Here is a 23,405-nt window from a genome sequence, read left to right as displayed (position 1 = left end):
ATCACAAACAATGGGATATTCATTTACTTTGAGTTGTTCTTTATTTAATTTAAAGATATGTGACCTGCTGCTGGATGATGAGTGTGGTAGGAACTTTTGTAAACTTGATGCAAACACTTCAATGAAATTGTCTATTGAGTTTGTTACAGTCTGTAAAACTACACTGCCTGTTGTTAGCCCACACTTACATGTAATTTTGTCAGTGCAGTTCATTCCAAACAGTTCAGGAAGATAATCAGTCTTGTCAAACTTGGACAATAAGGACATTCACCTAAGAAATATGATGGAAGTGGAGCACTGCATGTAACAAATGCTACACAGTGCTTTTATGATAGTAATGTGTGTTCTTCACACTGTTAGATTTCAATTTACGTCCTTCAATTAGATAAGTACGGCAAGGTTCCCACTGGCGCAGGCAAGAACACAGTGCTTTGGCCACAGCTCACACAATTTTCAGAAACCAATATTTACGCCTGGGTATGTATTTTTGAGAGTCATACAATTCCTTAAGATTGTATAATACTAGCAGCTTATGCTTATGTACACTAATTCCATTTTCTTTTACAGACATGGCTTTTTGTCCTGGCATCACATGGCTCATGTTATCATCACAGTAAAAATCACATACATGTTGAATGGTTTCTTTCACACAGTGTCTTTGTATTTAGTGTCACTAATATACTGTGTTCTGCAACTAATTGCTTTGCTCTTTGTACCATGTAAGCTGAAGCAGAAAATTATACTTCAGCTCTTTGGAAGTACTTTCAAAATTTGTATTTTGACACACATACAGTCTGTATTGTGAAACTTATCTTCCAACTGGGTTATGATTTCCCTTCCTCCATTTTTTTCACACTCTTCTTTTCCCAGTTGTGCCACTGAGCCAACCTTTCTCAGTTTTTGCTTTGGTTACATTTTCTCATGCTGATGCCTTTTTTTCTTCACAGGAGATTTACCTAAATACCGAAGCCTAGTATTTATACATTCCAGTGCCAGATCTGATGCTATTTCATTTTTACTTAACATCTTGTCTGGAGGTACCCAGCACAGATGAGGCAACACCTGTAGGGGTTGATAGGTTCTGTGATATTTGCTTTCTATTTCTACCCAGTAATACATTAAGACACTTGTTTTTATAACCCACTCAGGAACATTCCTCAAAGTCTTCTATACTCTAGCATGTTTTCATACTTTATATGGACTGCAACAATTCAGTTTTGACTTGAAATCTATTTTTTTTTTTTACAAACTACTATTAAATACAACTTCATAGCACATGTATACTGCAGTTGGAGTAAAAAAGCCACACCCATGAAACAAGTTAATGATGATTGGTAGAAATAAAAGTCTCTCTGATTGTATCTTCACTGCAAGAAACGCTCACCAATTTTCCAGAATGATAATGATTGCTATTGTGTGCTGTTGTGAAAAAAAAAGGATACATAGCTGTTACCTCATTTTGGTAGTGTAGTGATGCACAGAAAATAAATTTTTCAGATTAATGCCCTTGGTGTACCATCTTCATATTTACCATGTTTATAGTAGAATACTGGAGTCATACAATATATTTTTTTACAAAAAATTGAAGGTGGTGTGTTTGAAGATATTCAAAGGTTAATGGCAATGACCTTGAACGTGTAAATTCTTAGAAATCCACCACATTGCATATCAGTGTAAAGCCCCACTTGTTAGATTTTTCAGACACAAATTTCATTGCTGTATCAGGATTAGAACCAGAATTATAGTCATTTATGTTGAGACAGATGCATATTAATTACACAAAATTTCTGAACTTCGCAGACCTGTAACTTCCTTCACGAACATCATGTACCTCTGCAAAGGGGTAGTTTTCAATCTCTTATCTGGATTATTTAAATGCACCAAATTTGAAAGAAATCTGAATGGATTGTGTTGAGTGCTGCATTGAACTGATGCAGAATGATCCCCGTATGCAATATGAACCTTCGATACAATGCCTCCTGAAACACCAAACATTTCATTTCTCATGTTTACAGAAGTACCCACCATACAATCACCTACAAGTTGCCAATATTTGAATTACTTAACTCAGACATAATGCACTCACACCTACACAAAACACAGTTCTGACCACAAGTGATAATTGATGTTGCACACAAGCGATTCGTGTTCTCATACAACAGCACAGCCAGCAGACTTAGCTAGTATCTGAATTTTAGTTCAACCATGCATTTCCTGTGGTATTTTCATATTTTTGACCAACCCCTGCAGGTAACTTAATAACATAATGAAAATATCAAGAGACCAACATACAACAAAGTCATACCAGATGTATAAAAAGATTGTTGAAATGTCTTGACAATGTCTGTGAGAATTTTGCTTTCCATTTTTCAAACCTCTTCCTCTGTTCTTGAACAGAAGCGAGGCGGACAAGGGCCGGATGAATTTCTGCATTCATTGCTGCCAGCAGAGCCTTGCCTGCTGCTATTGCATTCTGCAGGCCCTGAGGACTTGTTAAGTCAGCATCCACCAAAGATGACTGGTGCTTATGAGGCAGATCAAGTTGAGTCTGAAACATATTTACTATATCAGGATAGAAACATACAAAGTCTGACATTAGATAGTAAAAAATTATTAAATCTAGAAAATCAATAATTGCTCTCACACACAACATCAAGCATATAAAGACAGTGTCTTAAAATCGCATATTGCCACCAACAGATCAAATACTCTCCCTTCTGAATCTTTAGGTACCTATTTAGGATATGTCTCATGTCCTCAGACCCAAGAGAAATAATCATTTTACTATATTCATATAAACTGCAACACTGTCAAATACATGAAAATTCTGCATTTATACACTATGTGATCAAAAGTAACCGGACACCTGGCTGAAAATGCCTTACAAGTTTGTGGCGCCCTCAATTGGTAAAGCTGGAAGTCAATACAGTGTTGGCCCACCCTTAGCCTTGATGACAGCTTCCACTCTCACAGGCATACATTCAATCAGGTGCGGGAAGATTTCTTGGGGAATGACAGCCTATTCTTCACAGAGTGCTGCACTCAGGAGAGGCACTGATGTCGGTCGGTGAGGCCTGGCACGAAGTCGGCTTTCCAAAACATCCTAAAGGTGTTCTATAGGATTCAGGTCAGGACTCTGTACAGGCCAGTCCATTACAGGGATGTTATTGTCATGTAACCACTCTGCCACAGGCAGTGCATTATGAACAGGTGCTCGATCGCGTTGAAAGATGCAATCACCATCCCCGCATTGCTCTTCAACAGTGGGAAGGAAGAAGGTGCTTAAAACATCAATGTACGCCTGTGCTGTGATAGTGCCATGCAAAACAACAAGGGGTGCAAGCTCCCTCCAAGAAAAAACACGACCACACCATAACACCACCGCCTCAGAATTTTACTGTTGGCACTACACACACTGGCAGATGACATTTGCCAGGCATTCACCATACCCACACCATGCCACTGGATCGCCACATTGTGTACCGTGATTCATCACCCCACACAACATTTTTCCACTGTTAAATCGTCCAATGTTTACACTCCTTACACCAAGCGAGGCGTCATTTGGCATTCACCGGAGTGATGTGTGTCTTATGAGCAGCTGCTTGACCATGAAATCCAAGTTTTCTCACCTCCCGCCTAACTTTCATAGTACTTGCAGTGGATCCTGATGCAGTTTGGAATTCCTGTGTGATGGCCTGGATAAATGTCTGCCTATTACACATTACAACCCTCTTCCACTGTCAGCGGTCTCTGTCTGTCAACAGACGAGGTCGACCTGTATGCTTTTGTGCTGTATGCATCCCTTCACATTTCCATTTCACTATCACATCAGAAACAGTGTGCTTGATATGGAGTAACTGGCAGTAGGTGACAGCACAATGCACCTAATCTGAAAAACATATGTTTTTGTGGGTGTCTGGATACTTTTGATCACATAGTGTAATTCAAATAGAGATCTGGAAGATTGAATGTAAGTGAAAAGCTGAAGTTACATGGTCACATTAATGTGACCACCACTCATGTTAAATATGGAAATTTATGGGAAGTTCCTCTAGGATCAAACTGCTGATGTCATTGGTCCCTAGGCTTACACATTACTTAACCTAACTTAAACTAACTTATGCTAAGGGCAACACACACACACACACACACACACACACACACACACACACACACACACACACACACGCCTGAGGGAGGACTCTGATCTCCAACGGGGGGAGCCGCGCGAACCGTGACAAGGCGCCTTAGACAATGCAGCTACCCCACGTGGCTCCTATGTTAAACATCAATATGCAATAACGGCATGATCATTGGCTTTCGGACTAAGGGTGGAAGCATTTCCGAAATGGTTAAGTTTGTAAACTGTTCGCATGCTGCCATGGCTAAAGTATACTGTGTATGACAGAATGGTGCTATCCAAAACCAGTACCGAGGCAACTGTAGTACACTACATGCCACAGGTAACAGAGATGAACAACAGCTGTGGAGATGTGTACAAATTAATAGATGTACAACTATTGAGGAACTAACTGCCAAGATGAACCAAGAAGCTACTAACAGTGGTCCTCAATGACCATTCAGCAAATGTTGCTGTGTATGGGCCTCTGCAGCAGGCACCTGGTTCAGGGCTGTGCTGACTGCTGTTCATTAGCAATGAAGGTTGGTATTTGCATGCCAATACAGCAACTTGATGTCCACTGACAAGGGGAGGCCGCCAATTGTGAAATTCAGATTCGATTCATACTGCGCATAATAAAAGCTCATGGCCAGAGGTGTAATGTGGCAAAGCACCAAGATGCACTTCTCAGCCGTTGTCGAGAAAATCGACAGTTAAAAGAAACTGTTGCGGTGAAATCCTCTCTACGATTTATAATTTCCTACAGCGTCGTGGCCCAGTGGTAAGCGCTCGGATTCATAATCCGAATGTCGCCGGATCGAATCTCGCGCCATGCAACTTTTTTTTTTAGTATTTGTGTTTTGTAATTCAAATATGTGTGTGTGTGTGTGTGTGTGTGTGTGTGTGTGTGTGTGTGTGTGTGTCTATATATATATTATTCCCAGCAATCAGTTGCAACAATTATGCATATAATAAGTTGTTGAAAGTCGTTTGTCGTGGAAAAACTGGCGACTTCGAACATGATTATGTTTTTCGCAAACAAAATTGTATTTCACAAATGTTATTAAATTGTCTTCATAATGTTTACACGTGTAGTTAACGGAAGACGTAGAAACGATATTCCGAAATGAACACGTATAGTGTAAGTCAAACGTTCGAATTAGAGTAGAGACCCCACGATATAACTGTCGTACAAAAAACAAATACTAAAAGAAAAAAGGTTGCATGGTGCGAGATTTGATCCGGCGACCTTCGGATTACGAACCCGAGCGCTTACCGCTGCGCCACGACGCTGTGGGAAATTATAAATCGTAGAGAGGATTTCACCGCAACGGTTTCTTTTAACTGTCGATTTTCTCGACAGCGGCTGAGAGGTGCATCTTGGTGCTTTGCCACATTACACCTCTGGCCATGAGCTTTTATTATGCGCAGTATGAATCGAATCTGAATTTCACAATTGGCGGCCTCCCCTTGTGAGTGGTAACAAATGGTACTCTCTCCAACATATGGCTGTTGGCAAGTACTGCATGAAACGTCTGAAGGCAAACACCCTACAATAATCATCAGAATGGTCCAGGACATAGGGCATTCCCTGGGTGATCTTGACATTCCAAAAGGCACAAAGGATCAAATTTTTATTTATAATTGGGGGCCAGGTTCAGCTCAATACAAAGTTATTTTTTCCTCGGCACAGCAGCTTTCTAACAACAAGACAATGCAACATTTCACACAGTTTGCAGTGTACGCATATGGTTCAAAGAGCACCAGGATGAGTGTACCATACTCCTCTGGCTACCAAAGGGCTGTTCGCACCATTGATCCTCAACAGAGAAACCTAGCACAGTTGCCCATGGCACTGTAGTCGGCATGACACCACATTCCTATTGGTATCTTCCATAACCTCAGTGACACTCTTCCTGCATGTCTCCCAGCAGTTCACTCTGCAAAAGGTGCTTATTCAGGCTTTTGACAGAGGGTCACAGTAATATGACCCTGACAGTGTGTAAGTACATTCATCACTGTATAGTCATTTTCTTTAATTCTTCTACAATTTACAGTTCAGATTTTTGAGTCAAGTTCAGAAAATATCTGTACATATACACACCACTTTTCTTTTATCTATACAGAAACTCCATTTATTACAACAATAGTTTACAGGTGCAATTGTACCAATTACTTCGAGAGATAACATTTTTTCTCATTAAAAAAAAAATTTTTTTTTGGATCAAACAATGTGGAATTATTTTCACGTATGTTCCCAAGTTACAGAATTTTACCTAGATTTTTTTATGCTTTTCTCAAGTTACCATAAAAAATGATATTTAGAAAGCAAGCTTCTTGCCTCATAACCCAAACAACATATTTTAAAACTTTTTCAACTGAGTATCTAAAGAAATTTAATGCTTTTATTGTTAAAAAGTTGTCAACGCCAATACCAATTTGTCAGTCCACAAAGAAAAAAGCTCTAGAAACTAATACTATATTCATTCAGTCAGTACAATGACATAACCTTCTCTCTTACGCACACACACACACAACACACACACACACACTGGTGTCTCATGATGTTGCATGCTGACATGGGCTAATACTGAACATGGATGGCATGAGCTGAAGAAAAATGGATGGAACATCAGGTGAGGATAGGGAGGAACACTTTAAGGTGTGAAACATGCAAAACTGGCATGCATTTGAATAAGGAGGTTGGGCAGAATGTAAGGGGTACCTAGAGCAAAGAGAGAAAAAAAAGATGTACAGAGAAATTGGAGACTCTGAAAGAGTTGACAGAAATAACAGAATGTTATAATAAGCAAGAGAGTGGAATGGCTAGTGAAAGTGGTGAGAATGGAGGTAGATGGAGGATACAGTCTAGCAAAAATTGAGAACAGAGGTGTTACAAAAGCAAAGTTTTTGTGTGAAGATTGTTGGAATCTCCACAATTCACAAAAGCTGGTGCTGGAGAGAGGCAATCTTTATGGAAATTGTTGTGAAGCAGCCATTTATGTCAACCACATTATGCTGTTCTGCATGGGCATTTGGCCCCATTAAGGTCAATGTCAGCCGATCCAGCCAGAAAATTAGGTTGCGGTCAAACTAACACAGAATGTCATATTGAAGTTCACTAAAGATGCTGCTGCTTTCACTGGTGTCCCTGCATCTGAAACCAGTTAAAGGTTTAGAATAGCAGGTAGTGAGCACACATCTAGGACAGATTCTGACCCAAGTCATCCAAAGGATATAACACGTGGGGCAGAGGCATAGTCAAGGATAAGGTGTCAGTTTCGAAGGTGATTGAATAACAATTTGCAGAGCTGTGAACTAATTGTTCGGTTCCAGGAAAAATTAAATGGAGCCCTGACAGAGAATATAATTCAGTTAACCCAACACTGGATGGTACTGAGTGAACACTGGGGTGCTCCACTTCATAGCTGTACAACTGGTGTATCAGATGTTTTGGCACACTGTGTATAAGTAGGTACACATGGAGATAATACACATGAAATTGCTTCTGAAGAACATGGAGAGTGCAGTTTTGGTCTGCCAAAGCCTTGGAAAAAGCTTTGTTGCACAAAGAGGGACTTTTCATCACTGTGAATGCAGTTATCACAGAAGACCAGGCTATATGGAAGAAACTTTTTGGCATGGAATAAGTAGTGGCTACCAAAGTGAAGATATTGTGGTAACATGTAGGTATCATGTAAATAGATTCTTACAGAGATATCAATAAGGCAGTGATCAAGGTCCAAGAATGTGACTCCCAGAGCCAAGTAGCATAAACCAATAAATAGGTGAGGAAGTATGAGGTTCTTGAGGAATAAAGATAAGGTGTCATCACCTCTACTCCTGATCATGAAAATGAATCAATGAATTTCAAGCAGTGAAGGATCAGGACGTAGCCTCAAGAAGGCCTCATAGAAGGTTGGCACAAGCCAGTAGCTTTCAAGTGCCCATGGCAGTACCGTGTATTTGTTTAAAACAGGAAGTAAGACTAGAGTGTAATGTCCTATCAAAGACAAGGAAATCAGATGTGTTCCCTTGAAAGGGACCATCGCCCAGCATTTACCTAAAGTGATTGGCAGAACTAACACAGAACTAGCACTAACTAGAACTAACTAACACAGAACTAGAAGCTGGATGGCCAGACAAGTAACTGAAGCCCAGTCTTTCCAAATTTATTTTTCTATTATTTATTTAGCTCATTAGTTAGTTATGCAGTCAGTTAATTATTTACACATTCTGTGGCTCATATTTGCAATAACTCATTAAGATATGGAACATGTCAGCAAGTTTACAAATATCAAATATTTTTCTCAGTAAAAATTTGGCTACATGCTGACCATTCATATTCACTGGATTCTTACTTTACCATAATACAGAATTTAATAACGTTCCACAAAGATGCACCGATATTATCTATTCAGAAATTCATCCAGGGAGCAAAATTATTTCAGGATCTTTTTAAAATTGTTTTTGTTGTCACTTTGGTTCTTTAATTAAAGGAGGTGATCATATGTTTTCATGGTTGCATAACAGTTTAGTCTTAATCATTGGTAATGGAGGTTACTTTGTTCCTTGTGTTATGTTTACAAATCGAGCAGACCTTCAGTTTCCATGAATGATATGTGCTTCTGGGCTGTAGTAGGGCTCTATTCAGAGAACACCAACGTCTCTGCACTTTTATCTTTTTGAATAAGGTTAAAAATCCTCAACTCTGTCTGTGTTATCCAACAAGTGGTGAAACATATGATATGACCCAGAGTATCATTTTATAATAACAAAACTAATCAATTGTTGATAATATAATATAATATAAACAGGTAGATAAGAAATATACTCACCAAGTGGTAGCAGGGGAACACACACACAAAAGGATTTAACTTTTATAAGCCTTTGGAACCAGTGGCTCCTTCTACTGGTGGAAGAGTTGATGGAGAAGAAAGCGGGGTGAAGCAAAAGGACTGGAGAGGCTTAGGGAAAGGGGTACAGTTCACAAAAGTCACCCAGAACCCTGGGCCAGGGGAGACTTACCGGACGGGATGAAAAGGAAAGACTAAATGCTGGGGACTGAACTGGACGAGATTTGAAAACCTGAGAGCTTAGAGGAGGAAGACAGGGTAATATGCAAGACAGAGATTATTAATAAAACATCATGCATGAGTTAATAAGAGTGAAAAGCTAAGTGCATTGTATGTAACAGAGGTGGGACGGGGGACAGCAAAAAATAGACAAGTCAGTAAATGAAAGATGTAGGAAACTAAAATGAAGTGAAGAAAGGCGCAGTTACTATGAATAAATGCTGAGATGGAAGGAACTAACGTGAATTACAGCAAGGTGGGTGGCGAGAACCAACAACATGTTGTAGTGCTAGTTCCCACCTGCGGAGTTCTGAGAAACTGGTGTCCAGTGGAAGAATCCAGATGGCACGTGTGTTGAAACAGGCACCGAGATCATGACTGTCATGTTGTACAGAATGCTCTGCAACAGGATATTGTGTGTTGCCTGTACACAACCTCTGTATATGCCTATTCATCCTGACTGATAACTGGATGGTAGTCATGCTGATATAAAAGGCTGAACAGTGTTTACATAGCAGCTGGTATATGACATGTTGTTTCACAGGTGGCTCTCTCTTTAATAGTATATGTTTTGCCAGTTACAGGGCTGAAATAGCTGGTGGTAGGAGTGTGCATAGGGCAAGTCTTGCATTAGGGATGGTCACAGGGGTAAGAACCATAGGGTATGGAGGTGGGTGTAGAAAGAGCATAGGGTCTGATAAGGAGATCACGGAGATAGGGAGGGCAACGAAAAGCTATTCTAGGTGTGGTGGGCAAAATCTCAGACAGAATGGATCTTGTTTCAGGGCAGGATTTTAGGAAGTCATAGACTTGTTGAAGTAGTTGATCGATACATTCAAGACCACGATAATACTGGATGGATGTTCCGAAGTTGTTTTTGGAGGGATCAGCAGTGCAAGGATACGATGTGATGGCTTGGTAAATCTGCTTTTGAACTAGGTTGTTGGGATAATTACATCCACTGAAGGCTGAAGTGAGAGTGGGGTGTATTGCTGTAAATAATCTGCATCCAAACAAGTACGCTTGCCTCAAATGCCAAGGCTGTATGGGAAGGAATGTTTGACATGGAAAGGATGGCAACTGTCAGAATGTAAATACTATTGTTTGTTAGTAGGTATGACATGGACAGAAGTGTGTAGCTCGCCTGCAGTGAGGATGAGATCATCATCACGGAAAGTAACATGGGATTCAGATTAGGACTATGTAAAATTTAAGTGGGAGAAGGTATTTAGAGATTCCGGGAATTTTAACAGGTCAGCCTCACCATGAGTCCATATGGCAAAGATGTCATCAATGTATATAAACCAAACCAGGGGCTGAAGGCTTATAGATCCCAAGAAAGCCCCCTCCAAGGGGCCCATGAAAGGATTGGCATAGGGAGGCACCTTCCTAGTTACCATGGCCGTACTCCTGATCTGTTTGTATGTCTGTCCGTCAAAGGTGAAGTAAATGTTGGTAAGTATAAAGATGATTAAGGTGTGCAAGAAGGATGTCATAGGCTTGGAATCAGGTGGACATTGACTGAGGAAATGTTCAGCAGCAGACAGACCATGTATGTGGGGGATGTTGATATAGGAGGAGATGGCATCAAAGGTGACAAGCAACGTGTGTGATGGGAATGGGACAGGCATGGATTTGAGACAATCTAGGAAATGGTTGGTATCATTAATATAGGAGGGAACTCTTTGTACTATGGGTTGCAGTTGTTGATAAACTAAGGCAGATATATGTTCAGTCGATGCTTTGAAGCCAGCAACTATAGGATGGCTAGGATGATTGGGTTTGTGGATCTTAGGGAAAAGGTAAAAGGTGGGGATGCATGGTTTGGGTAGAGTAAGAAGTTCTACGGACTGAGGTGTAAATCCTTGTGAGGGGCCTGAGGTTTATAGGATGGATTGCAGGTCAGTCTGAATCACAGGGATAGGATCTTGATGGCAGATGCTGTAAGTAGAGGTGTCAGACAGTTGGCATAGACCTTCATTAACATTCTCCTGTCCAAGTACCACAGTGGTAGATCCTTTGTCTGCTGGGAGGATAATGATGGAGTCATCAGCTTTTAGGGAATGTAGATCCTTTAAGCTCTCAGGTTTTCAAATCTCATCCAGTGCAGTTCCCAACAATCAGTCTTTCCTTCTCAACCCATCCAGTAAGTCTCCCGTGACCTGGGGTTCTGGGTGACTTTTCTGAACTGTACCCCTTTCCCTAAACCTCTCCAGTCCTGTTCCTCCACCCCTCTTCCTTTCCCTTCAACTCTTCAGCCAGAAGAAGGAGCCATTGGGTGCAAAATCTTGTAAAACTTAAATCCTTTTGTGTGTGTGTTCTCCAGCTGCCACTTGGAGAGTGTAATTTTCGTAACTTTTGTGATAGTACTACTTTCCATTCAAGCATAAAAATCCATAACGGGTCACCTGGGCTGTATTTTACCATTGCATACTTGGTCCTTCTCCTGGGCATCCAGGGACTATATGCAAGCTAGCTGTCTTGCTTCTTTGTTGTTTCATGTAGTCATCTTGATATCATCCAGTTGAAATGGGAACAGTGTATGCATTGTCGTTTCTGTCTCATGACGGAGGAGTAGAAAGAATGGTGTCGGTTGGTTGATTTGGGGGAGGGGACAAAACAGTGAGGTCATTGGTCCCATCGGATAAGGGAAGGATGAGCCTGAAGCGATTTTAGGAAATCACGGGAAACCTAAATCAGGATTGTTGGACATGGGTTTCAACCGTTATTCTCCTGAATGCAAGTCCAGTGTGCTAACAACTGTGCCACCTCGCTCAGTAAAGAATGGTATGTAGCCTGTAGTGTCTTGCTTTGCTGTGTTATATGCAAAAGTCACAACAGGCAGTGTTGAATCTCAACCTCTCTGTTCAACACCAACACACTTCAACATTGTATTTCCTACCATCTTATTAAAGCATTCTGTGAGGCCACTGGTCTGTGACTGGTAGGCACTTGTCATCCAGAGGGTGATGCCTCAACATGAAATCACCTCTGACACTGTTCTCAACTGAAAAACTTTCCCATGATCAGAATCATCACACGGGGAGCCCAGTGCTTCAAAATATTATCTTCTACATGAAATTTTGCAATTTCTGGATCTTTGACAGTCAGCACATCTTTGGTGACAGTATAAAGGGTGAGGTAACTAGTGCAGATTATCATCGGTCAATTCCTGTTTGCTGACTTCAGGAACATCCCCAAGAAGTCAATTCCAGTCCAATGCTGCAGGCAGATCTGGTACCTGATGCCCCAGAGATAACTGCTGAACAAACTTCCGTCACTGGTATTCCTTACAGTCATTCACATGGTATCCAATGGACCAGTAGATACCTGGACACTGACACCTTATGTCCAATTTTGTGTAGACTCTTATGAAAACCAAGTGATAAGATGTTGGAGTTCATGGAAATACACTCTAAGACAAAAACTGACACACCAAATTGGAATTACCTGATAGGGATGGAAATCTGAAGATGTGACGTACATGTACAGACAAACAAATGATTACAATCTCAGAAAAATTGGACGATTTATTTAAGCAAAAGAGCTTCACACATTCAGTAAGTCAATAATGAGTTGGTCCATCTCTGCCCCTTATGCAAGCAGTTATTCAGCTTGATATTGATTGACAGAGTTGTTGGATGTTGTAATGAGGGATATTGTGCCAAATTCTATCCAATTGGTGTATTAGATCATCAAATTCCCAAGATGGTTGAAGGGTCCTGCCCACAATGCTCGAAATTTTCTCAATTGGGGAGACACCCAGCGACATTTCTGTCTGAGGTAGGGTTTGGCAAGCACAAAGATAAGCACTAAAAACTCTCGCCCTGTGTGGGCGGGTAGTATCTTGCTGAACTGTAAACCCAGAATAGCTTGGCATGAAGGGCAACAGAACAGGATACAGAATATCACTTACATACAGCTGTGCTAAAAGGGTGCTGTGGATGACAACCAATGGGGTCCTGCTATGTAAAGAAATGGCATCCCAGACCGTCACTTCTAGATGTTGGGCCGTATGGTCAGTGAAAGTCAGGTTGGTATCCCACCACTGTCTGGTGCATCTCCAGACATGACTTCAGCCTGGAATCTCATTAACTGGAGTAGAATTGTCTTCAGTGATGAGTCAGGCTTCAAACTGAGTCCTAATGACCAGCGAATACACGTCTGCAGACACTACACACAGCAGTGATATACCAACCTGACTGTCACCCACCATACAGCCTAACACCCAGGAGTATTGGTCTGGGGGTGCCATTTCTTTTCATAGCAGGACCCCTTTGGTCATAATCCGTTGCACCCTTACAACACAGTGGTACAGTGATGCTATTCTATGCCCCATTCTATTGCCCTTCATGGGAAGCCATACTGGGCTTGCATTTCAGCAAGATAATACCCACCCACACATGGTGGGAGTTTCTACCACTTGTTTTCATGCTTGTCAAATCCTACCTTGGCCATCGGGGTCACCATATCTATCCCAAATGAGAACATTTGGAGCATTATGGCAGGGCCCTCCACCCATCTCAGGATTTTGATAATCTAACACACTAATTGGACAGAATTTAGCGCAGAATCCCTCAACATGACATCCAGAAACTCTATCAATCAATGTCCAGCCAAATAACTGCTTGCGTAAGGGACAGACGTGGACCAATGTGTTACTGACATGCTAAATTTGTGAAGCTCTCTCTCTTCAATAAATCATCCAACTTTTCTGAAATTGTAACCTTTTTTTTGCTGTACATATAAATCATACCTGTTATTGCCCTATTGGATCATAGCTCCTCTTATACAATGTTCTGTCTATTAATTTGGATTTTCATATGGTTGGCTCCTCCTCCTCCAACTCTTCTGCTGTTTTCAGCAATGCTGGTTCTTCCCTCTGATCACCAGCAGTGTCATTTAATGCATGACCAATATTTCATCCATAGTGCTGAGTACCGTAAAAAGCATTCCTCAAAAGGGAGTTGATGTCCTTGTATTTGCATCTGCTTTTATATACTGCAGTGACATTGTACCTCTCGGGCCTCTGTACCCATCTTGCCAGTCAACCTGGTGGATCCTTCAGGCTGGCTAGCCAGTCACTGAATAGTATGGTACTCGTGGTCTGTCAAAAAAGTGCATGGTTTGTGAAATAAATATGACCACAACTTGTTGAAGGCCCAAACAACTGCAAGGCACTCTTTTTCGGTTATAGACTAGTTCGTCTTGGACTTTGAGAGTCCTCTGTAAACATAAGCTATTGCCTTATCAGCAAGACTTTCCTGAATCTGCACTAGAACTGCACCTATCCCATAACCGCTAGTGTTGTCGAGAACTTCTGTATTGACATTCTTGTCATACAATGCTAGTAACGAAAATTATGTTAGCACCTCCTTAAGTACAAGGAGAGTGATTTCTTGCATCTTGTTCTAGAAAAATTTAACATCTCCCTGCAGTTGTTCTTCCAATGGATGTGCTTTGGTATACATGACCTTCATGAATCATCAGTACCACAACCACAGTCTCACTTAATGAATGTGCTGAGGAGTCAGAAAATCTGTGACTGTTCTTACATTCTCTGAACTGGGATAGACTCATTACCATTAACTTGGTGCCACAAGATTTTTATTTATTGGGTGACGAACAGGCATTGCACTTTTTCAGTTTTAGCCAAAGGCATGCTGTTATAACGCACTTTGACTTGGCTTAGGTGTTCTCCAAATGTCTTTGAAAAAATGACAATGTCATCCAGATAACAAAGACACGTCCATCAACTTAAGATGTCTAAGCAGGTTTTCTATTGTATGTTTGAAGATGGCAGGATTATTACACAGTTCATACAGACTAACTTCAAACACACAACGCCAGTTAGGAGTTATGAAGGCAGTTTTTTTCCACAGTCAGCACTGTCAGCCTCAATTTTCCAGTAGCCTGTATACATATCTATAGTTGAGAAAGATTTTGCTCCTTTCAAGCAGTCTAGGGTGTCATCAATCCATGGCAATGGTGAGACATCTTTCTTCATGGTTTTGTTCAGTCTTCAGAAGTTGACACTGAAACCCCATGTGCCATCCTTCTCCTTCACAATGACCACAGGAGAGATGAAAGGAATCACAATGGTTCAGTGACATGATCTCTTAGCACCATCTCCACTTCTTCCTGAATTATGCACTGCTCAGCCAGCAACACCCTATATGACTGCTGTCTAACTGATGGATGATTTCCACAGTTGATACAGTGTTTTACTACAGGCCCCTCAGTCTGTCTTTCCTCCACTCCAGATTTGAAAGCATTTGGAAACTAGTGCGGAATGGCTACCACTCATGAATGATGAAACTTCTTGGCAGCTTAAAACTATGTGCTGGACTGAGACTCAAAACTTGGGACCTTTGCCTTTCGCAGGCAAGTGCTCTACTGACTGAGCTACCGAAGCAAGACTCACAATCCATCCTCAAAGATTTACTTCTGCCAGTACTTCATCTTCTACGTTCCAAACTTCACAGAAGTTCTCCTGTAAAACTTACAGGACTAGTGTAGTAACACTGTTCACGTTACGTCGCACTTCACTTAGCGTAGACCGGGACTGTGTCCTAGGCATGCCCGATGTTGACTGACTGCGCTCAGCCTGTCCTGCCGGAGTAGTTGTTGTTGTTCTTGTTGTTACGCCGGCAGAGGGCGCGTCCGAATTCTCGCGTGCTCTCTGGTGGACGGGACTCTACTTGCGGCAACTACCGTCCATGACGCGCCGTGCCAATGTGCGCCTCCCGCGATCTTTCTGGTGGCTACTACAACTAGCACTACTGGACGAAAGGAAAGAGCCCTTGTCTGCGAAATACAAAGTTCCAGAGTTAAGGCCTCAGTATGGTACACAGCTTTAATCTGCCAGAAAGTCTTAGATCAACACACACTCTAATGCAGAGTTAAAAGTTCATTCCGGAAACACCCCCCAGGCTGTGGCTAAGCCATGTCTCCACAATATCCTTTCTTCCAGTAATACTAGAACTGCAAGTTTTACAAAATAGCTTCTGTGAAGTTTGGAAGGTAGGACATGAGGTACTGGTGGAATTACAGCTGTGAGAATGGGTGATGAGCTGTGCTTGGGTAGCTCAGTCAGTAGAGTACTTGCTCACAAAATGAAAAGTTCCCTAGTTTGAGTTTGGTCCGACACACAGTTTTAATCTGCCAGGAAAATTCATATCAGTGCACACACTGCTGCAGAGCGAAAAATCCATTTGGACTCACCAATGATGTTCCTAAGTCAGGTCAGACCCTGTTATCAGTTTGACATTAGCTTCCTCCACTGCATTGTCTGTAATGGCAGTAGAGGACAATTGCCAGTGATACTGAGTTGCCATTCCTGGACTGATTTGACTGTCCCTGTGCAGATATCTACTGGGAAGAATTGTGTCAGTTCATGACAATTACTGATTTAAAGTTCTCCTTGATGACCTGCAATGCTTATGATCATCACTGGTATGTAGCTTTCTGTTGTGAGCCTGAGTAACTTTTCAAAACTGGCAAAAGATTCACAGTTTATCTGTCTACCTAGAATGATGAATTGAACTCATTTCATTGAAGATGGCAGAATAACAATGTTTTCAACAGCAGAAAACTACCCAGAGCAATCTTTATTATGTATGCTTGCTGGAATAGCTTCATAAATCTCAAGCTCTGGTCTCTCAAGGTCTATGACTGCATGTGTTGCCTGTAAGAAGTATCACCTGAGAATAACATTACAACCACAGTCTGATAAAAGAGGCAGTGTTCTGTCATTGGTAGTTATTCTTGGAATACAGGCTCCTGTTGGCTGAATATATTTCCCATTTGTGGCCTTCTGCACAATCACTTTCATATCAACATAGTCTTCTTTAACTGGTGATGATACGCATTTGACATTACAGAAAACTTAGCCCCCACGTTGACTGGTGCCCAGACAGGCTGGCATCGATGTGACTTCCTAATATACTTTGGTAACTGTCGCCCACAAAATATTTTCATGTGTGGTGGTCTCACTTCCATAGATGGTCACTCACTCAAATTTCCTGAATTCAACAGCTAGGCAAGTAGTTGGCACCTCTGTATGGCGAAGGGAACAGCTAAGGCATGTTGGGAAGTGGCCTTGGGTAGAGTACAGTGATGGGCTTCATTCTACGGCTCGACTATAATCGTCTGAAGTTGACTGGTGAGAACAGGACTGTTGTGATTGTAGACATGTCGCAACACAATAGTCACCAATGACTTGTCTTCTTTATATACCATAGCGTAAGTGTCTAGAGTGTCCACATAGGACACATACTGATGTGTTGCCCTTTGTCCTTCAAATGTGTTTTCTTCTATGAGGTGTTAATACTAGGTGGAGTAGGTTGTTGTACTTCTGTTGGTCAGATGTTGGGTTGTCATTTAATGGCTTTTGCTTCAGCCCGAGATGACCAAGTCCATTCTTCATGGCAAGTTTGACTAGTGGCAGAGATTGGTGCTGAAGTTCAATATAACTCTTCAACATTCTCTAATATAGCCTTATACCGGGCAGTTATAATTAAACTTTCCCTATGCAACACATTATAACACAGAAACTAATTACTGTACGAGTACCAAACTTGGTAGCATTAATGTCCAGAGTATGGAGCGCATGCTTTCCAAGAGTCACAGCGCCACTGTCCAGTTCCAACTATGGCCACCATGTGCTGTGATTAGTCATCGTGATTCATAGTCTTACACACCTGACCAGTGACAAGTGCACCTGTTGACATGTCATCATGAGCTTTGACAAAAGGAGCAGGGCATTAGTGGTAAAGCTCTATTATCAAAACAACAGTAATGCTGCAGATGCACTTGGAGAATACTGCCAATTGAAAGGATTATGGAAGGGTCCTCTTTCTCCACCTGCTGTGCAGAACTCGATGTAGTAGTTCAAGTCAGCTGGAGAACTGAGCGTTGCTCCGGGAACACGTTGGTTGGTTCATTTGGGAGGAAGGGACCAAACAGCGAGGTCATCGATCCCACGGAAAACCTAAATCAGGATGGTCGGATGCAGGTTTTAACCATCATCCTCCTGAATCCGAGTCCAGTGTGCTAACCCCTGCGTCACCTCGTTCAGTCCAGGAAGAGGCTGACGACCGATTGCACCACAGGTGGTTGATGAAATCGCTGTTGCTATGGGAGCCAACGTTGTGCGCAATTCCCAATCCTCAGGCAGTGCACGTGTTGTGCCACGATAGTTCAACATCCGTGGTCCACTGTCTGGAATGTGCTTCGAACCATTCTCAAATTGTATCTGTACAAGATCTATATCGTACAGCAGCTTACACCACAGGATGCACAACGACATGTTGACTTTATTCTCCACTTTCTTTCAAGGGTTGAAGTTGACGAGGGCTGGCCCTTGACCATCCTATGGACAGGTGATGCTCATTTTTCTCTGACAGGTGAAGTGGACACACAGAATTGCCAAATGTCGGGATCTTCACCTCGAGTCACTGTGCAGGAAGTTCCTCTGTATGGTGAATGTGTCACCGTATGGTGTGGCTTCATGGCTACATTCATCATTGGCCCATTCTTTGTTTGAACAGGTTGGCACTCAAGGACCAAAGACGTGCACTGTGGCTGGCAAGCATTACTGCAATATGCTTTGTTAGCATGTCATACCTGCCCTACAGGACAGAGACACATTGAACTCAACAGTTTTCATGCAAGATGGTGCCCCACCACACATTGCTCATGAAGTTCACCTGCTTCTTCAAAACACATTCGGACACCAAATTATCAGCCGATCTTTTCCAAATGCTTGACTGACACGATCACCTGACCTTATTCCCTGTGATTTCTGGTTGTGGGGCTACCTGAAGCACAGGGTTTACGAGGGGAACATTCACACACATGCTCTGATCTGAAGCGCAGCATATCAAGAGAAGTAGCAAATGTGATGTGCTGCTGACTTACTGCTGCTTAGGAACCCACCAGTCTCCTGAATATACAGACTTTGGAAATGATGTACTACTTGTATTCTGGTTGCTGTCCAAGTATGTTACAGCTTTTACATTGCATATGTGGAGACAAGGTGATGCAGACATTTTGAAATACCCAGCATTTCCACTATCATCATCATGTCATAATCACTGTTAAATCCAAATCTCAAAGAAGTGTCATCAATGAAGTACAACACTTCGCTCTGAAAACACATTTATTACAGAAACAAAGGTATAGACAGAACACAACTCTCTCCTGGACAGACTGTTCTGATATTTATGAAACACTGAATATTCTGGAGTACGCAAACACTACAAACATAAGAAATTTTGTGAACCTTCTAGACATGCTAAATACTTAACAACAAATATTTACTGCCAATCAGATTTTAACTAGTCACCACCAGTACGTAAGACAGCAATGCTAACCGTTACTCCATTCTGCATGCAGCACAGCTTGTGGCAACATAATTCGGAACACTGATGCAAAATTTAGTATGAAATAAATTTATGCTGTCATCTCTCCCTTTTTGAGATAAGTAATGGAAAATTGTTACACCGTCACCATTCAAATTGCCTAAACCTTGGGTCACAATCATCATATCACCAACTTTCAGTGGCCTTGGCTTAGGAGAGACAATGTCAGTCAATAAAGGACTCTAATGAGAAAATGATGTTTAATCATTTCTTGATGGGAATTTCAAAACTGTGTGACTGTCTGCAGATCACACATACATTTCTAAGCACTGCATAAAGAACACAGGGAGGAACAGTTACATTCAGCACCACATACAACATTGATGTCATGAGTGCCACTCGATCACTGGAAACAGTCACACTATATCAAAACTGAGGAGCACGCATGTGGACTGATTTAAAGTGGAATGACCTCTTAAAACTAACTGCATGGAAGGTGAATGCCAGACAGAGATTCACTAGAAAAATTCTTAGGAAGTGTTGTCCACAAAGGAGGTAGCTTAATAAACCTTAGTTCACACAATATGTAAGTGGTGCTCCTCACTTTGAATCCCGTTATCAGGTAGGACTCATGGACGAAATAGAGAAAATCCAAAGAAGAGCAATATCTTTCTTCCTGGGTTTATTTGTAACTGCAAAGCATCACAGACATACTCACTCAACTACAGTTGCAGATGCTATAAGAGAAGCGCTGAGCATCATGGTGTGGTTTATTGTTAAATTTTGAGTGTGTACATTACTAGATGAATCAGTCAATTTATTGCTTGTAACTACATATATTTTTTGAGAATACCGTAGAGGTAAGTGGCTTACAGAGTGTAGATGTAGATGTAGATGCAGATGTAGATGGACATGTACATGTACATGCACATGCTGCTTCCAGTCTCCAAATCCACAAAGAAAGTCATTATTTAAATTTTACAAAAGTCTGCCTTTTTGTCTGTTGCCTTTCCACAGATGTGACAGCAACTGACCAGTCCATGCTGGAACAGGCCATATTGTCAACACCCTGCCAATCAAATCACATCAAAGAGTCACCTGACTTGTGAGACAGACAGTTCTCAGAGCCATGGTCACAAAATGGGACTCTTTCTGTTCTGAGATGCCACCTACAGAAAACACAAATGACTTAGTTGTCTTTACTTTTTTTACTTCCCACTTCCTCCAAGATGAGCCTGAGGCTACTGGAGCTGCCTTATCTCATCCCCTGGCAACCCTCATCATGTAATCTCCATATGAAAAAACCGATATCGCATATTATGTGATGTTATGACAAACTGCTGTAAAATGCTGACAGAACCAAAAATTTTGTGTGCCTCTGGGATTGATGATTTCAGATACTGTGTTTCACATCACTTGTCAATATCAAATTCAGCTCCCAGATTGAAAAATTGTAGTTCATTCTGATCCCTTAACTGTGAAGGGAGTAATATACCATCCCCTGCAGTGGATCAAGCAAAACTGAGAAATAACTGTTCAACACCAATGCTAATGTGGAATAAAACTGGTTCACAGCAATCAACAAGTTCCTGTCACTAAAATTTATGTTCCATTACCCCATACAATTTACAGTTTATAGATTAAGAACATATTTTATCCTAAGTCTTTGGTGAGAGTAGTGTCAGTATTTCTATGTCAGTCTATTGTTTAGTCATAGTGATGTTTCTGAAATGTAGTTTGGCTCATCAGGCTCCCATTTAGCTAGAAACTTTGCTTAAGCCTTGCATACATGTATTGTAGCTTGTTCATTGATATTAAATGTGACAACCACCCCTCCATACCTCTATAGTTTAGGGATAATGTCATAAGCAAACACTGAGTGTGCTTGAGCTTGGCCATACTATTTAACCTTTTTTTCATAATATGGCCAATACTATCACCTTTGGTCTTTCAACACAGTACCACATGATTTTTAGATGTAACATTTCCATTTGTGAATTGTGTGTCATTATTGGTTGTAAAGTTGCCTGTGTACCTTATAGGTTTTTAAGCATGTTAATTTGTTATTACCACTACTCTCGAGAGGATTTCTCCGCCACTGGGCTGCTTGCTATGAGTAGTAGTCGGCCCATTGTGAAATCTCCCTGTCATCAAAGAACACCAACCACACAGCTAATGTCTTTCGCCCACTGCATGCCAGTATGTGTTCTAATGTGCCTCACTGTGGTGGCAATTCAGTGGCATATGACTAACAAGCCCCTGTGCTATTAATGCATCACTACTTTTACATAGGTATGCTGCACACACTCCATTGTCCCAAAATTAATTGGTATGCCCTTTTCAGCCTTGTTTTTATCTTTTACTTATTTCTCTATATTTTATTACCCACCTCTGCAACTGAATGGATCTGCCATATGCTTGCATTATTTCACTATGTTGTAACATTATCATCACACAGTTTACACTATGGTATGGTATGGCAAAGTTATATTCAAATTTTACAAAGCTTTTAAAACTCATGCTACGAAATTGTAGATCTCAAGTACCATTGTGAAGAAAATTGCTGCATAATTTTGAAGGAATCTGCAGAAATAAAACCCCACTTGTGACAAAGCAAGCTGGGATACTTTTGCTCCGTCTCTTGTTTTGCCATCTGCCTCCTTAAAATTCATTTGTTCACTTTTAACTAATTATCATTAACATATATGAATATAATCTACGTTTTCATACAAGAGAAAGATTGGTCCTCAGTTTTAAAGAATATAACACCAGATCTAATTTTGTGCTTAATTTTATGTAAGTAATTGCTTTTCTAATTTATTTCTACTATTCCTAGTTAATATCTTACATTATAGGACAAAATCATTAATTGATACATAACTTAAATTCTGTTTTTGATGTATAAACAAATACAAATTCTGTATTAATTATAAACATTTGGAAGATGAAATGCTAGTAATCTTAAAGTATCTATTTGGCTCTATTCCAAAACATGTTAGCAAAGCCAACCCTTAATTAATTCCAAAGTAATTAACAGTTTTGTCAAAAGTATTGTTTGCGTAATGATATATGTTAACTTCATCATTTGAACTAATAATTCAGCCTAACTCTTGTAGTAGAAGAAACCGTTAAAAAGGAACTAATTTTTTGATGTATTCAGTTAATTTAATGAGTTAAGGTTTAATTGTAAATGTCTGTCAGACAAAGAGGGAAGGTAAACTGAAAATGAAAGGTGTCAGCATATGTGGAGGATAATTAACGTCTGAAGTAATCTGCGCATTGGTGCAGCAACAGCAGAGACAATATACAGAAAAAACTGTCTTAAATATGAGATCTTAACATTAAATGTGGTATAACGTAAGTGTTTGTGGTCTGTGCAAGCAGTATATGAAGATAACTGTCTACCTATAGATTTGTGTCATGGTACATCCGTTTCTAACATGGAATTACAACTTTTAAACGTGGTTGCCTAGAGTAATGTGTGTGGAATGTATTAGCAAGACATGTATATATATATCATCCTTCAGGCTAGAACACAGTGAAATAATAGTTTGTCTAAGTGATGATTTTGTCTGATCGGTAATGAGAGTTAAGTTTGCCTTAGCATAAGGATCTGTTACTGTGGAGTTTTCAGTAGAGTCAATTTTGCATTAGATAAGCAGAGCAGGTGTTTATATATCAGATAATGAAAAAATAATGAAATTAGAAAATAATGAATAATGATTGCGGAGACTGTCTCTGCAGTAAGGATATTTTTTGGGAATGCACTCTACTGGCTAATAATGTAAGAAATGTAAGTGAAATAATGGTGCTGACAGACATGATTAATGCAAAAGATAACTA

The 23,405-nt window shown here is 40.7% G+C and overlaps 1 protein-coding gene across 2 annotated transcripts in view; it reads right to left on the bottom strand.

Annotated features, from left to right (window-relative positions):
• Positions 1 to 23,405, bottom strand: part of LOC126184627 (exocyst complex component 1) — a 254,800-nt gene that overhangs the window by 80,290 nt on the left and 151,105 nt on the right. For both annotated transcript variants that reach the window (XM_049927094.1, XM_049927095.1), the window contains one exon: positions 2,306 to 2,548. In XM_049927094.1, coding sequence (XP_049783051.1) covers positions 2,306 to 2,548 — 243 coding nt within the window. The remainder of the gene's footprint in view (positions 1 to 2,305; positions 2,549 to 23,405) is intronic.

Source organism: Schistocerca cancellata, chromosome 4 (genome assembly GCF_023864275.1).
Source record: "Schistocerca cancellata isolate TAMUIC-IGC-003103 chromosome 4, iqSchCanc2.1, whole genome shotgun sequence".
In the NCBI taxonomy this organism is placed as follows: domain Eukaryota; kingdom Metazoa; phylum Arthropoda; class Insecta; order Orthoptera; family Acrididae; genus Schistocerca; species Schistocerca cancellata.
Note: the sequence above shows the minus strand (reverse complement) of the source record. Positions and strands in the feature narration are given on the sequence as shown.